The sequence below is a fragment of the Kogia breviceps genome, chromosome 18, assembly GCF_026419965.1.
Source record: "Kogia breviceps isolate mKogBre1 chromosome 18, mKogBre1 haplotype 1, whole genome shotgun sequence".
NCBI lineage: Eukaryota > Metazoa > Chordata > Mammalia > Artiodactyla > Physeteridae > Kogia > Kogia breviceps.
The window spans coordinates 14,530,084-14,546,519 of NC_081327.1; the positions used below are offsets into that span (position 1 = coordinate 14,530,084).

The 16,436-nt window shown below is 48.3% G+C and overlaps 1 protein-coding gene across 2 annotated transcripts; it reads left to right on the top strand.

Moving 5' to 3' along the window:
- The first annotated feature begins 12,549 nt into the window (after positions 1-12,549).
- Positions 12,550-15,621, top strand: TYROBP (transmembrane immune signaling adaptor TYROBP). 2 transcript variants are annotated; one of them, XM_059046238.2, is made up of 5 exons: positions 12,550-12,679; positions 13,047-13,073; positions 13,234-13,368; positions 13,546-13,592; positions 15,389-15,621. In XM_059046238.2, exons 1-5 carry the CDS (start codon positions 12,628-12,630, stop codon positions 15,446-15,448), a joined length of 321 nt encoding a protein of 106 aa, XP_058902221.1. In that variant the 5' UTR covers positions 12,550-12,627; the 3' UTR covers positions 15,449-15,621. The 2 variants fall into 2 exon arrangements, with proteins under 2 accessions (XP_058902221.1, XP_058902222.1); XM_059046239.2 differs by having other exon boundaries at positions 13,549-13,592.
- The last annotated feature ends 815 nt before the right edge of the window (positions 15,622-16,436 follow it).

Below are 16,436 nucleotides of genomic sequence, written 5' to 3' on the forward strand. Positions count from 1 at the left end.
AGTGGTTAATGTAATAAAGATATTAATAAATTAATGTGGAATTTACAGGAAAAGCCAATACTCAAAAGAAAGATGAGTAATTAATATGAAAAGACAATTCAAAGAAGAAATACAAATAGCCAAAAATGATGAAAGGCAAGTTTATCCCCAGTAATATTCAAATAATTTGCCACTTGAAATACTGAGATGCATCCCTTTGTCTGTCAAATCAGCAAGGATGTTTGAAATGTGGTTCCCTTTGGTGAGGAGAGTTCAGGGAAATGGGAGACCCTGTTCACATTCATTATGATTGGGATGTGAATGGGAGTGACCCTTCCAGAGAAGGATTGGGCAGCCTGAGTCCAAAGCCTGAGAATGTGCATCTCTGTTAATTCACCATTTACCCTGCTAGGAACTTAGCCCCTGGAAAGAATCCGGCAAGTGGAAAAGATTTCACTACAAGGGTTTTTATAACACCATTTAAAAAATAATAATGAAACGAACAAAAACTAATTGGAAATAATTTGACTGTGCCCTACTAGCATTTGACAAAGATCCATGGGATGTTAATTGGTATTTGAGAATAAAGGCTCCTTGATAAAATAAATGTGGGAAATGCTGGCTTGAAAGAAGTTAGGTGAGCTGCAGGAATTTTCCTCAACCTGCTAGAGTCCATAACTGTATGAGGGTACCTCCTAGGCATTTTTTTCCCTGAATGTATTTACTTATTTCTGCCTTCATTTTCGGTTCTTCAGCAGTTGTTGGCAACTCTCATGCCATTTCTTCTCTATCATTCTATTGGCCACCTCACGGCCCAAGACCTACTCAGATTCAAGGGGTGGGGTAATAGACTCCACCCTTTGATGGAAGGTGCTGTGAAGTCAGACGGCAAAAGGTAAGGAGCCAGGGAGGGGTGAAAAACTGGAGCCATTTCTGCAGTTTCCCAGAGCCCTTTCTTCATGTGTATGAGGCAAGGTGAATTACTAGCAATTGTAACCAAAGAATCCCCAAATCTCGGTGGCTTGATGCAACCTATTTTCTTTCACAGGGTAGTGTGACACAGCGAGAGGGGTAGCTCTGCTCCTCAGAGCCACTTAGGGACCCAGGCTCTTCCCACCTGGCAGCTCTGGGCTCCTTTAGCTTCCCGGCACCTGTCCTTAGTCCTCTCCATTGGTGAATGTTAAAAGAGGTGAGAGTCCTAAGTGGGAGGTTTGGGGGATCACACCTGGAAGTCAGACACGCATCTGCCCACTTGCTCATTGGCTCACATACCTGATTATAAGGGAGGATGGGAAATGTGGTCCAGCTGTGTGCAAAGGGGCAAAGGGGGGCAGTTTTAGTGAGCAAGTAGTCTCTGCTACACATTTGGGAACATGCTGTATCTGAACATAGAGAAGGGTTATCTTGTTTATTTATTTGTTTTCTTGTGTATCACCTGTCTTCCACTAGGAAGGCAGTTTTATTCACCATTGCATACCCATCCTCCATCCAGGGGCCAAGTAAGCACTCAACAAATATGTGATGGAATAAATGGATGAATGCATGAGTGAATGAAAAATTCAGTAACTTCACAGGACACAATATTATGAACCAATTAAGACTGATACTTCTTTTTGTTTAAGAGACTTTTAAATAACTAATTTATTTATTTATTTATTTTTGGCTGTGTTGGGTCTTTGTTGCTGTGTGTGGGCTTTCTCTAGTTGCGGTGAGCGGGGGCTACTCTTCGTTGCGGTGCACAGACTTCTCATTGCAGTGGCTTATCTTGTTGCAGATCATGGGCTCTAGGAGTGCGGGCTTCATTAGTTGTGGCACACAGGCTCAGTAGTTGTGGCTCGTGGACCCTAGAGTACAGGTCCAGTTGTGTGGTGCAAGGGCTTAGTTGCTCTGCGGCATGTGGGATCTTCCTGGACCAGGGCTCGAACCCGTGTCCCCTGCATTGGCAGGTGGATTCTTAACCACTGCGCCACCAGGGAAGTCCCAAGACTGATACTTCTACGGAGATTTTGGGAACATGAGAAAATGCTCACATATAATGAGCATTTAGGTAGGGTCTATGTTAGGTAAGACATGAATCTGTAACAGAACTCAATAAACTATAGGAGATAATAATAAACTATAATAACTATAATAACTAAAGGAGAACTTTAATTCTCTCTCACCAGTAGACCAAGCATACGCAGTCCAGGGCTTCATGGTGTCAGTATGGAGGCTTTATGGCATCAGAGATGCAGACTGCTTTGACCTATGTCTCTCCCATCCCTAGGGGAGCGCCCTGGCCTGAGTGGTCCAAGGTGGCTCCCACCACTTCCATGCTCCAGGCAGTGGGAAGGGGAAAAAGGAAATGGAGACTCATCACACGGCTCTTTCTAAGCATAGGTGGACAGAGAAATAAAATCTTAGCTTTGGGGCTTCCCTCGTGGCACAGTGGTTGAGAGTCCGCCTGCTGATGCAGGGGACACGGGTTCGTGTCCTGGTCCGGGAAGATTCCACATGCCGCGGAGCGGCTGGGCCCGTGAGCCGTGGCCGCTGAGCCTGCGCGTCCGGAGCCTGTGCTCTGAAACGGGAGAGGCCACAACGGTGAGAGGCCCGTGTACCGCAAAAAAAAAAAAAAAAAAAAAAAAATTAGCTTTGGTGTCTAATTTATTCTGAGGGTCATCTCTTTGCTTTCTTCCCAGGGCAAATAGCGAGGGTAACTGTGAGGTCATGTCACGAATGAGCAGTCAAAAGGAATATAGCTGCTTGTTTCAGGTTAATACAAGTTGTTTGCAAAAATGGGCAGAATGCAAATTTGCATATATGACATGGTCAGAAATATGTAAAAATATACCCAGTAAAATGACAGGATGGAAATATAACAAAATATTGTAATGAAGGCGTCTCTAAGATGTAGGTGAAATTCCTTTTTCTTTTTGTATTTGGCTGTATTTTTCAAAATTTTCATAATGAGCAAGCATTAATAGATCTTTTAAATTTCATTTATTGTGACATATAGAACACCTATCAAAAGAGCCCACAAAACCCCCAAACAGGGCTTCCCTGGTGGCGCAGTGGTTGAGAATCCGCCTGCCGATGCAGGGGACACGGGTTCGTGCCCCAGTCCGGGAAGATCCCACGTGCCGCGGAGCGGCTGGGCCCGTGAGCCATGGCCGCTGAGCCTGCGCGTCCGGAGCCTGTGCTCCGCAATGGGAGAGGCCACAACAGCGAGAGGCCCGCGTACCACAAAAAAAAAAAAAAAACAAAAAAAAAACCCCAAACAAAAAGCCAATGCACGGCATAATGAATCATTGAGTGAACACTCGACCATCTACCGCCTCAGAAAAAAAAAAGAGGTCATCAGTGCAGTCTAGAAAATGTTTTGTCCTTTTTTATTCGTAAAGCTTCCTCTTCTCTGACAGGTTACCACCATTTTGATTTGATAGCATCCTTTCCTTGCTTTTCTTAATAGTTTTGCCCCCTACCTCTGCTTCCTAAACACTGTAGTCTAATCTGGACTATTTTTAAACTTTATGCAAATGAGAACCATATTGCATGTACTCTTTTGTATATGGCTTTTTTTCTTTCACTTAACATTCTGTTTGTGAGATAAATCCATGTTGTAGCAAGTATTAGTATCTACTGTGTTTATTCTATGGATCCAGGATATTTATTCTCATTATTGTGTGAATAAGAATGTGCTACAGGGCTTCCCTGGTGGCGCAGTGGTTGAGAGTCCGCCTGTCGATGCAGGTGACACGGGTTCGTGCCCCGGTCCGGGAAGATACCACATGCCGCAGAGCGGCTGGGCCCGTGAGCCATGGCCGCTGAGCCTGCGCGTCCGGAGCCTGTGCTCTGCAATTGGAGAGGCCGCAACAGTGAGAGGCCCGCGTACCGCAAAAAAAAAAAAAAAAAAAAAAAAGAATGTGCTACAATATACATACCCATTCTCCTGTGATGGTCATGTGTGTTGGTTACCCTGAAGGGCTTTGCAAATAGGGCAGCTGTGAAGAGGTTTGCACAGGCTTCCTGGTGTCCATCCACTAGTCTCTCCAGGATACAGGTAGAGGGGCAGAAGTTCTGAGTCACTGGGAAAAACAATGCCATACTGTTTCCAAAGTGGTTAAACCACTTCCACTCACTCCAGCAGCTTTACAATAAGTCTTGATATGAGGTAGGGTGAGACCTCTCATCTTGTTCTTGTCTAGGAGTATCTTTGTTATAATCGGCTCTTTGTATTTCAGTGTAAAATTTAGGATCCACCTGCAAGTTCCACAGAAAAAAGCTTTTAGAATCTAGATTATGAATGGATTGAATAGATAGGTAAATTCAGGGGAAACTGCTATCCAAATCCAATAACATGGTATATCAAAGCATTTATCTAGATTTTTTAAGAAGTCTTTTACGGAGTTTCCCTGTACAGGCTTTTCATATAGTTTGTTAGATTTATTACTAGCTATTTGGCCATTTATGTTAATGTAAAGGATTACTTTTTTGCACCTTTGTTTGGTTTATGGCTGGTATATAGCAATAAAATTGATTTTTTTTTTTTTTTTTTCTTGCGGTACGCGGGCCTCTCAGTGTTGTGGCCTCTCCCGTTGCGGAGCACAGGCTCCGGACGCGCAGGCTCAGTGGCCATGGCTCACGGGCTTAGTTGCTCCGCGGCATGTGGGATCTTCCCGGACCAGGGCACGAACCCGTGTCTCCTGCATCGGCAGGCGGACTCTCAACCACTGCGCCACCAGGGAAGCCCTAAAATTGATTTTTGTAGATTAATTTTATATCCAGTTACCTCACTAAATTCTGTTATGAATTCTAATAAATTAGTCTATAGAGTCTTCTGAATTTTCTTTAGCCGGAATCATATAATCTATTAATAATGGTGGCAATAACCTTTTATTTATTTTCCTGCTTTACTTCAGAGTTAAAGTCTCCAGGACAAAATTGAACAGAAATGATGACAATAGGCATCTTTCTTTGTCTTAGACCAAACTTAGAAGGAAAACTTTTTTTTTTTAGATGTGGACCATTTTTTAAGTCTTTATTGAATGTGTTACAATGTGGCTTCTGTTTTATGCTTTGGTTTCTCGGCCCTGAGGCATGTGGGGTCTTAGCTCCCTGACCAGGGATCAAACACACACCCCCTTCATTGGAAGGCAAAGTCTTAACCACTGGACCACCAGGCAAGTCCCAGAAGGAAAACTTTTAATATTTAACCATTAAATGTTTTAATACTTAACCATAAGTGATGCTAGCTGTCGGTTTGGGTAGTGCTATTCATCAAAATTTTAAAAAACTTTTTTATTGGAGTATATTTTATTTAAAATGTTCTATTAGTTTCAGGTGTACAGCCAAGTGAATCAGTTATACATATATGTGTATCCACTCTGTTTTAGATTCTTTTCTCATATAGGTCATTACAGAGTATTGAGTAGAGTTCCCTGTGCTATACAGTAGGTCCTTATTAGTTGTCTATTTTATATATAGTTGTTCATCAAATATTTAAATTCACTTCTATTCCTAGTTTTCTGAATTAATGTTGAATTTCATCAAAAACTTTTGGCATCTGTTGAGGTAATCATATGCTTCCCCCCTTAACCTGTTAATGTGCTGGTTTACATTGATCTTCTAATATTCAACCAATCTTGCTTTCTTACTATAACTTTAACTTGGTCATGATCTATTCAAATATTGCCTCTACCCCATTCTTCTATGACTACAATGAAATGTTAGAAATTCTCTTTCATCCTATCTTTTGTATTTCTCATTTTTTGCCTCTACTGAATTCTGGATAGGTTTTTTGTTTGTTTTTTTTAACCTACCTCCTTTTTCCAGCTATGTCTAATCTCTATTAAACACATTCATTGAGTTTTTAATTTCAGTGATTATATTTTTTCCATTCTAGATTGCTTTTTGTTTTGTATTCTAATACCGAAAAAAAAACCCCAAACTCTCTCACTTTTTATAATTTCCAGTTTCCTGATAAAAACTTCAAACTTGTGTTTTGCTTTCTTGAAAATTCGTGTAGCTATAGCATAGTGAAGGGGGGTACGAGGATAAACTGTAAGTTCACATGAAAGCTAGGTGACTCCTGGCTCATTCTTACCTTGCGTGGGATGGCCTTCAGGTCTCAGCTTAAAATGAAGAGCTGAGGTTCAGACTCTCCAGTCTGGGTGGATCTGGGCCTTTACTTTTGCTCCTCTACTCTCAAACTGTCTTCTGCGTTGGAAAATGCCTTTGGAACAAATGAAGGCATTTGACCCTGGTGCCCCTCTTTCCTTCTGTAAATTAAACCCCCTTTGTCTTAGTGTAGGTTCCCCCAGAAGCAGACGCTGAAAAGAGGATTCAAGTGCAAGCCATTTACTTGAAGTTCAGAGAACACCAACAGGGAGTGGGGAAGGGAGACAGGGAAGGATGAGCCGATGAAGGCTGTGTTATCTAGAGCAATTGGAGCTTAATCTTGCTGGGGAATCCTGGAAGACTGTAGAACAGTCTAGAGCTGTTCATCCAAGGCGTGAGGGAGCTGGGGTATTTATCTACCAACTCCCGTCAGTTATTGGTAGAGAGCTGCTCCCAGGAGCATTAACTCCCTGGCCCTTTCCAGCTTGGGCAGAGCGGGTTGCAACAGCCAGAAAAAGCCCTCAAGAAGATAGTCAGAGTGCAAGCACTTAGAAGCCAGGTTGTGTGCTTGGAAATGATAAATGCTGAGGGAATATGGGTAAGACACCAACAGCATCCCCTCCATGCTGCTTCTAGGGACTGTTCCTCCCTCCTGCTCCATTTCAGTGTCCTCATGGATCCTGCCATTTTCTTACAGATTTCACCCCTCACCCCAGTTTTGAGGTGGGTAGGTTATTTGTGCTGAGCCAATCTTTGCCCTTTCCCGAGATATACATCTGTATCTATATTATATATCCCTATCTATCTATCTATCTATCTAACCAACCAGGGTTCTTGGACTCCTTAATCAATAGTAATTGATAAGAGGCCAGATGAGAAATTCAGGCAAGGCTCTACTGGGACTTGTGCTGCAGCACGAAGGAGTGACACAGTTCCCCTTGCTTGCTTCCTGAAGTTTAAACTGGGTGAGGGTATGGGTGGGTTCATGGGTCCGGGCCAGACGGTCGGCTTAGGCGGTTGGCCAACCCACTTGGTTTTCTTTTTTTTTTTTTTTTTTCCGGTACACGCGGGCCTCTCACTGTTGTGGTTTCTCCCATTGCGGAGCACAGGCTCCAGACGCGCAGGTTCAGTGACCATGGCTCACGGGCCCAGCCGCTCCGCGGCATGTGGGATCTTCCCGGACCGGGGCACGAACTCGCGTCCCCTGCATCGGCAGGCGGACTCTCAACCACTGCGCCACCAGGGAAGCCCTGGCCAACCCACTTGGTGGTGCTGTGTGCAGGGATCACGTGCAGTATCCTGCTTTTGCTCCTGACACCTCAGAAGTGGTAGTTGGGTTTTTTATCTTTAAAAAAAAAAAAAATTATTTATTTATTTTGGCTGTGCTGGATCTTAGTTGCAGCATGTGGACTTCTTAGTTGCAGCATGCACGTGGGATCTAGTTCCCTGACCAAGGATCAAACCCGGGACACGGAGTCCTACCCACTGGGCTACCAGGGAAGTCCCAGTCTTTTTGTATCTTGTTCGTAACTTGCCCCAACTGCGCATGTACGCAGTTATTTTTAGTTCCTTATAGTTTCTTTGTATGCTGTTGCTCTGTTTCTTGTATTCTGCAAGCACTGCAGCAAAGGGCCCCAGGTCCCAGCCTGTCATATATATAGAAATCAAGGGACCAGCAAGAGTAAACTTTTTTTTTTTGGTGGTACGCGGGCCTCTCACTGCTGTGGCCTCTCCCGTTGCGGAGCACAGGCTCCGGATGCGCAGGCTCAGCGGCCATGGCTCACAGGCCTACTCGCTCCGCGGCATGTTGGGATCTTCCCGGACCGGGGCACGAACCCGTGTCCCCTGCATCGGCAGGCGGACTCCCAACCACTGCGTCACCAGGGAAGCCCAAGAGTAAATTTTTGATGGCAGAAACTCTGTTGTTCCGTAAGGAACAGAGAGGGCTGAACAAAGCTAGCCCCAACAGAAGCAGAGGCAAGCTATGGAGAGAGTCCTGGTATCCATCCAGATCTGTCCAATGTTCCATCACCCGCTCACCTCTGATGTTTGGGTTCTCAGCGTTCCCTTAGAGCATGTGTGCACTAACCTCCAAATCTTCACAAACTTCACCCTCTAAACGCAGCTAGTTCAAGAAGGGCATTTGAAACTATGTCAGGTAGGATATAGACTTGGCTGCAGTTACAAGGTCCCCCAAAATAACAGTGCTGTTTCCATTGTCTAATGCTTTGTAACAGATCATCCCAACATGTAGTTGTTTCTTATGATTCTGTGAGCTGACTGCATGGTTCTTCTGCTTTGTGTGTGTGTTGGCTGGGGGTCATTCAAGGGGCTGCATTTAACTGGTGGCTGGCATGGCACAGAAGATCCAAGAAGACTGGATCTTCTGGGGCACTGGCACTTCCTGTCTGCTGGGGTGCCTTGGTTCTCGTCCATGTGGCCTCTCTCTCCACATGGTAGCTCATCGTCTAGGGCCTCTTTGTGTGGCCTCACTCTCCAAGAAGGGAGCTTGGACATCCTTATAGCATGGCATCTGGGTTCCAGAAGAGTAAGAGCGGAAGCTGTAAGGCTTCTTACAGCCTAGGCTCAGAACGGGCACAGCATCACCTTCACTCTTTTCTTAGTCAAAGAAAGTCATAAGGTCACCTCAGAATGACGGGAGGGAAAATGGACTCTGTACCTCTTGATGAGGGGACAGCATACGCATATTGGGACGAAGAAATTCTTGGTGACTGTTTTTAAAGACTACCTACCATGTGTGGCTTAAACAAGGTAGAAGTTTCTCTCTCACATAATAGTCCAGGGATGGTGTGGCTCCTCCAAGATGATGGGTACTGAGGCTCCTTCTATCTTGTTGCTCTGTTGTCCTTATCACGTTGCCCTCATCCACTTTGTTCCAAGATGATCCTTCCCTCGTTCAAATTGCAGCAAATGAGAAAATTGAAGAAGGGTAGAGTATACCCTGTGACCTATACATTGCTCATTGACTTTCCACACGGCCCGTCAGCCAGAATGAAGTCATATGTCCACTTAAATGCAGATGAGGCCAGGAGATACAGTCTTTAGTCTAGTGGCCAGAGGCCCTGCTAAAAATTCCATGCAAGAAGGAGTAGGAGGATACTGGGGGACCCTAGCATTCTTATCTGCCAAATGATCAATTCAGGAAGAAATAGTGGGCATGTTTGGGATACCCTTAATCTTCTGCAGAGATGATGTAACCTGTTACCACTGGTGGTCATTAGGGCCAAGAGCCAAAGAATATTTATTGAGCATCTGCTATGTGTTCTGGGGACACAACAGTGAACATGACAGAAAGATTCCTCTCCTTATGGAGTTTCCATTCTAGAGGAAGTGACGGACCATAGAAATAGGAATACATAAGTCAGAGAATTTCAGGCATGACAAATACAGGAAGAAAATGAAATTGGTTGGAGGTGACTTGAGCTGTGGTGGTGGTCAGGGGAGGCCTCTGTGAGTGTGTAGCATTTGGGTTGACACCTGGAGGATGAGAAAGGGTCAATTATTCAAAGACTTCAGGAAAAGCATCACAGGCAGGGGGAACAGCAGGTACAAAGGCCCTGAGGTGAGAATGAGCTTGACTTATTCAAGAAACAGCAAGAAGGCCAGTGTAACTCGAGTAGGGCAAGTGAGGCAAAAAGAGGCCCGAGGGGAGGACACAGAGATGGGCAGGTGTTTATATGAACATATGTTTTTATTTCTCTTGGGTAAATGCCTTCTTTAGCAGAATTGCGGGATCTATGCATAGGTGACTATTTAACTTTATAAGAAACTATCAAACTCTTTTCCAAGGTTCTATTTTACATTTCCATTTGCTCCACGTCTCTGCTGACACTTGGTAGGGTCCGTGTTTTTAATTATTGTCATTCTAGGGACTTCCCTGGTGGTCCAGTGTTTGGGACTCCACACTCCCAATGCAGGGGGCCCAGGTTTGATCCCTGATCAGGGAACTAGATCCTGCATGCCACAGCTAAGACCGGGTGCAGCCAAATAAATAAATACTTAAAAAATTTTTTTTTTTGTCATTCTAGTAGGTGTGTATTTCATTGTGGTTTTAGTTTGTATTTCCCTAATGACTTGTGACGTTGAGCGTTTTTTCACATGCTATTTGGCCAGTCAACATCTCTTGTTTTGTGACGTGTCTGTTCAAATCTTTTGGCCATTTAAAAAAGCGGGTTATTTGTCTCACGTTTCAGAAAGCTTCCTCTGGCTGCTGTGGGGAAGATGGACTGTAGGGGGGAAAAGTGGAAGCAGGGAGAGTGGGGAGGGACTGTAGCTTCCACAGAGGCAAGCTTGTCATAGACTCAGCACACAGCAGGCCTTTTGGGAAAGTCAGCTTTGACCTTCCCCAACTCTTGGGCTGCTGCCAGGAGAGACTGAGACCCTTTACAGATCTGGTGGCCAGGGGGGCAACCCGGATTCCTGGAGTCTGGCACTGGGGGGAGGGTGCTGCCCTCCATCTCGGCCTGTTCCTTTTCCCAGTGGAATGGAGACCACGGAGCGGAGACCAGCCCAGGCTGGCATATTGGAGTCTGCACCAGTAAAGTTGTACCTGTCGCTAAAATATTGAAATACTTCACTTTTGGTTGGTAAAGGGCCTCTATCCCACATCCCACAAATATCTACCACCACCCCAGTCGGTTCCCTTGGGACATCTCAGACGTCCCCACATCTCAGCAACCAAAGGGGAGCCCCAAGGACTCTGGTCCAGCCCTGTGGTCACATCTGTTCTGACTGGGTGCTGCCTGGGTGTGGGGCTGTTAGACTGGGGACAGCCTGGGCCTGGCTGGGGTTGGAAGAAATCAGATCAGGAGGCTGAGGCCGAGAGGTAGGGGGAGGATTTTTCTCAAGGCGAGCCCAGAACCGAAGACTTGAAGTACTAATAACAGTAGCAGCAATGATGTTGATAAAGATTAACATTCATTGAGCATATACAGGGTGCCAGGCAAGCCTGATTCTAACAGACCTCACAAAATCCTCACAAGAAACTGGACCATTGCAGCAGCCTGGCCCCCAGGTCCTGGCCCTGCCCCCCACAGCCTGCTCCCCACCCCCAGCCAGAGGGAGCCCTGGGAACACCTGAGCCAGATCAAGGCCCTCCTGGCTCAGAGCTTCCTCTGGTCTTTGACTGCGCCCCCCCCCGCCCCCCCGCCGGCTCGCTGGGCTTCAGCCAACTTGAGATGCCTGGTGTGCCAGTAGGGCCTGCAGGACCTGCTCCCTCCAGACCTGGTGGTGGTGGTGGTGATGGTGGGGTGTTGATTCTTCTGCGGCGGGACTCGGCCAGGCCTGGGCAGTGGCGGCGTTAGCAGCCAGTGCTGCCTGGGACTCGGCCCTGACCCTCTTCCAGACTCTGAATGCTACGCCTCCGCAATGGGGCCACTCAGCGTCTGTCCCATGACCAGCATCCAGTTTCCCCTTTTTTCTCCTGAGCCCGGCCCCCCGGGGAGCTGTGGGTGTGCCGCCTGGACAGGGGAGGGGGGCTTCCTGCTGCTGGCCCATCCCCCCAGCGCCCTAACCTCAGGTTCCTCCTTCAACAGCCCCAGCTCATCTCCTGCTGGGGCTAGAAGTCCTTGTCATCTCTTGGGTGGCCTCCCTCAGTGCTCGCTTCCAGCCACTTCCTCATTTGGTGGGAGCAGCCTAAGCTGGCCCAGCGTTACCGTGTTTCCCCCACCTGCCTCACCCCAAAGCCCCAGTCCTGCGTCTGTGCTGTGTGCATCTGTGTCACTGCCTATTCCTCTCCCTCTTTCTCTGCCTTCCCGCTACTTTCTCCTTCCCTATCCTCCATCTTGGTTCTTTTTTCTTTCTCTCTAAGGGTCAAATATTTGTCTCTGGGTCCTGGGTTCCATTTCTGCCTTTATGTTCTGTGTCACCTTGGGCAAGTGTCTTTATCTTTCTGTAAAATGGGGATCAGAGCATCTACCTCAGAAGAGTGTTCTTGGGGGTTAAATGCATGAACACTTGGGACGGGCTGCCTGCACGTCGTTAGTACCCATATCCTGATGGTTCTCTTTTAATATCCTATGACCATCACACGATTCTGATTGTCAAGTAATTATAACTGGTTCTTATAAAAAGCTGACAAGGGTCAGACCCTGTTCTAGAAATATTAATTCATTTGATTCCCCACAACAATAGTATAAAGTAGGTACTATTTTACTCCTCATTTTGCAGATGAGGAAACGGAGGCCCAGAGAGGTTGAGTGACTTGTTCGAGGTTGTCCAGCCAGGAAAAGGCAGAGATAGCTTCAATCACAGTCAGCCACAGACCCTCCTGTTACAATGATGTCTGACCCCTGCCTAGGGATGGAGGTCGAGTTGACACACGGATCTTTTGCCCTCCGTTCCAGCCATTGGGGGCTGCAGCATGGCCCCTGGGCCTGACTCTTTGGTGGTATCCGTCTCCGTTCCTCCTCCCCCATCGTCCCCTCCTCCCTCCTGCCACCACCCACCTCAGACTTCCTCCTTTACTTGGTTGGACACTACGCCACATCCCACCCGCCTTGGACTGTGGTGTCCAGCAGCGTCGCCTGCATCATGGGGGGCCTTGGACCCTCCAACAGGCTCCTGTCTCTCCTGACTGTGGGTGGTGAGTTGGGGGCTTCGGCAGCTCCTGGGCTCAGCTCTGGGCAGGGCAGGGAACAGGGCGGAAAGACAGAACCAAAGGGTGGGGGTTGGTACCGGAGCAGATCCCCGGCTCCCCAAACCCTATGGGTCTCTCCCAGAGCCTGCACCCCCCAAGATCTGGCCTCTGGGAGAGGTAGAGGGTGTTGCAACAGGACGAGTCGACGTAGAAGTAACACAGTCCGGTGGCCGTGATGCCGGCCCGCAGGTCCCACCAGACGTGGCTCTCTCCACCCGCGCCTGCTACCCGTCAGGACCCATCCTGCCCCGCTTCTCTGCCCAACCCCAGTCATAGTCACGTGTCTCAGTTTACCTTCTTTTTCTCTCCTCAGGTCTCAGCCTCGTTCAGGCCCACGCAGGTAGGCCTAGACCTTGCGATCCCCCTCCCTACCTCCCAAAGACCACCACACCTCTGTCCCTTCCCCAGTCTCTCCACACCACCCCCTGAGGGCTGACACCACCTCCCGATTCCCAAATCCCACTGGTCACCTCTGACTCCTGTGCCACTTCCGTTCCCAGACTGCAGCTGCTCTTCGGTGAGCCCCAGCGTGCTGGCGGGGATCGTGCTGGGTGACCTCGTCCTCACCCTACTCATCGCCCTGGCCGTGTACTCCCTGGGTCGGCTGGTCCCTCGGGGGCGAGGGCCCACGGAGGGTGAGTGGAGCTGGCCGGGGATGGCCTGGGACCCTCCGAGGACTTGCCTGGCGGGGAGGGCTAAGCTCCCAAGTCACGTCCACCCGAAAAGAGGTGATGGAGGGGCGGCTTTGGCAACAAAATGGTCTCAATTCTCACCCCGTCTGTCTCTGAACTCTGCTGTTCCCCACCCCCAAGCAGTGGCCCGGAAACAGCACATCACGGAGACAGAGTCGCCTTATCAGGTGAGGAAACCGGCTTTTCTTTCGCACACCTCACTCCTGCCCTGAGAGTGTCTTGTCCCAAGTACCCCTCCCCCAGCTCCGCAGAACCTAGACCCTAAAGCCCACTTTCTCAGCAGCTCCTCAAACGCTTGAAGACAAACTATCCCAAACTGCTTTCAATGATCAATCACAACCTTATGCTCAGCTTAAAATGCATAGAGGGGGAAATACAGGGATGGTTTGTCTCAGCCAGAAGGCAGGCTCTGAATTGTTCTGGAAAAGCCCAGCCCAGGACAGGCTGATTTCTCAGAGAAGTCCTCATAAGGGCAGAGGATATAATTCAACCCTAGTATGGTAAGTCTAAAGAGAGGAGCTCTGAATTTGTGGGGAGGGACCCTGCAACCTCTGAGAAACTGACGAAAGCCAGAGACTCTTCAGAAAAATCCACACAAAAAATACAAAATTGTGCATATAATCTAGGGGTAGTGCAGGTATCCTTGAAACCCTTCTTAAGAACCACGATGCAAATGTCATCTTTCCATCTCCCACATCATGTCAATGCCATTCTTAACCCTTTAGGGGGTCATGAGCTCCTCTGAGAATCTAATGGAAGCCAAACAGACCCTCTCCAGAAAGATGAACTCCAGACCGGGCATTTGTATATGATTTCAGGGATTCTATCTGAGGCCTGCATCTTGGGGCCATAGAACCCCACCCCATCCCCACTGTGAACCCTGCTCTGCGAAATCTGTTTTACTTGTCTGCAACCTACTTTGCTTTGCCTCACTTGTGGATAAAAAGTCTCTTTGTAAAGTATAAGAATCTCAAGTTTGGCTCTGTGAGGTCCAAGAGACTGAAGGGGTTTTCCAGTTACTGGGGGAGGTGGGGGGCCGTGAAATTTTAGGGCAAAGCCCCAGTTTATTCATTCCTTTGGTGGAATTTGTTGAGGGCCTATATATGCTAGATGCTGGAGACACAGCAGCAGAGCTTACATCCTAGTTGGGGAGACAGACATTTTTAAAAATAATTAACTAATTAATTTTTATCTTTGGCTGCTTTGGGTCTTTGTTGCTGCTTGTGAGCTTTCTCCAGTTGTGGCAAGCAGGGGCTACTCTTCGTTGCGGTGTGCGGACTTCTCATTGCGGTGGCTTCTCTTGTTGCAGAGCGCGGGCTCTAGGCGTGTGGGCTTCAGTAGTTGTGGCACGTGGGCTCAGGAGTGGTGGCTTGTGGGCTCTAGAGCGCAGGCTCAGTAGTTGTGGCGCACGGGCTTAGTTGCTCCGCGGCATGTGGTATCTTCCCGGACCAGGGCTCGAACCCATGTCCCCTGCATTGGCAGGCGGATTCCTAACCACTACGCCACCAGGGGAGTCCTGGGGAGACAGACTTGAAGCAGATTAACAAATAAGATCATGTGGGGAGGCAACACGAAGGAAATAAAGTAGGTTGATGTGACAGTGACTCAAGTGTGTGGGGAAGAAACTATAGATGGGGAAATCAAGAAATGCCTCTCTGAGAAAGTGACATGAGCTGAGACTTGAAGGGTGAGAAGGAACTATCCATGGGAATATCTAGGGGACCAATGCTTCAGGCAGAGTGAACAGCACACACAAAGGCCCCTCGGCTGGGGCATAACAATGAGGCAGAGGAGAAAGGGGAACACTGAAGGCACTTGAATAAAATCCAGATCTCTTTCATGGCTGCAAGGTTGAAGAAGCTGCCAGGGGCCTTGCAGGCCACTGGGAGAAGGCTAGATTTTCTTTTCAGTTTATTTGGTGGACTTTCTTCACTGATGGTCCACACCCTGTCCATCCCTTTAGGAGCTCCAAGGCCAGAGGACAGATGTCTACAGCAACCTCAACACACAGAGGCCATATTAAAAATGAGCCCAAACGAGGGCAGTCAACAACCTGATGCCTGGATCCAAACATTCCTGATGCCTGCTCAGCACTCTATTCCTACTCCCACCAAGATACAGATCCAGAGTGTCCACAGTGAGACGTCAGACCTCTCCCCACTACTGCCCCCAAATAAACATGGAGCACACAAATAATGTTGAGTTATTCTAGATCCCTGGGCTGATGGGATGGGGATATGCGGGGTTCTAACCCAGAAACAGCTAAATGAGAGGGAGCCTTTGGGGAACCTGGGTTGTCTGAGAAAGAATTAGAACAAGAAGTATTTCAGTTGCTTTATTCCAGCCCAAAAGAGGGTTGGATTTCCTTTGCTGCCACACACAATCCAGGATGACAGGGTCAGAAGTCATATGTCACGGTTACTGGGGAGTCAGCCCCTGCCAGGCATGTTGATGTAGATTTGCCATCTTCTGGGGGTGGGGGAGAGAAAGCACGAGGCCTGACCACCCACCTTCCACCCACATCTCCACTTCCTTGGGGACCCCCTGCCTCAGGGGTTTCCTCAGGAGTTCCCCCAAGCACCTCCCCCAGGGTTTCCCCAGAACCTCAAGGGCTTGCCCGGGGGCGTCTGCCCTGGGGACCCCCTCCCTAGGGACACCATGCCTCTTCAGGCCCAGCTCTGTCCCTGCCCTCACCTTGGGTGGGGCTGCTGCATGGGCGCGCACACACACAAACACCACCACCATGATTAGCAGTGACACAACCGCGTCTGCGGCCACGAGGCCCACGAGGAGTGGCAGGGAGAGGGGCCCACATCTGGAACAGGAACTGGGAGGATGGGAGCCAAGACAGAAGGCAGCTGAGGGGGGTCCCAGACACTTGGGCCTGGGCTTTGGGCATATGGGTCGGAGGAAGTCCCTTTGGAGGTGGGTGTCCCAGATTCCCTGGCGAATGAGAGCGGAGAGGGAGATCCAGAGAGAGGCTGGGGGGTGTCCCAGGGCTCCCAGGACTC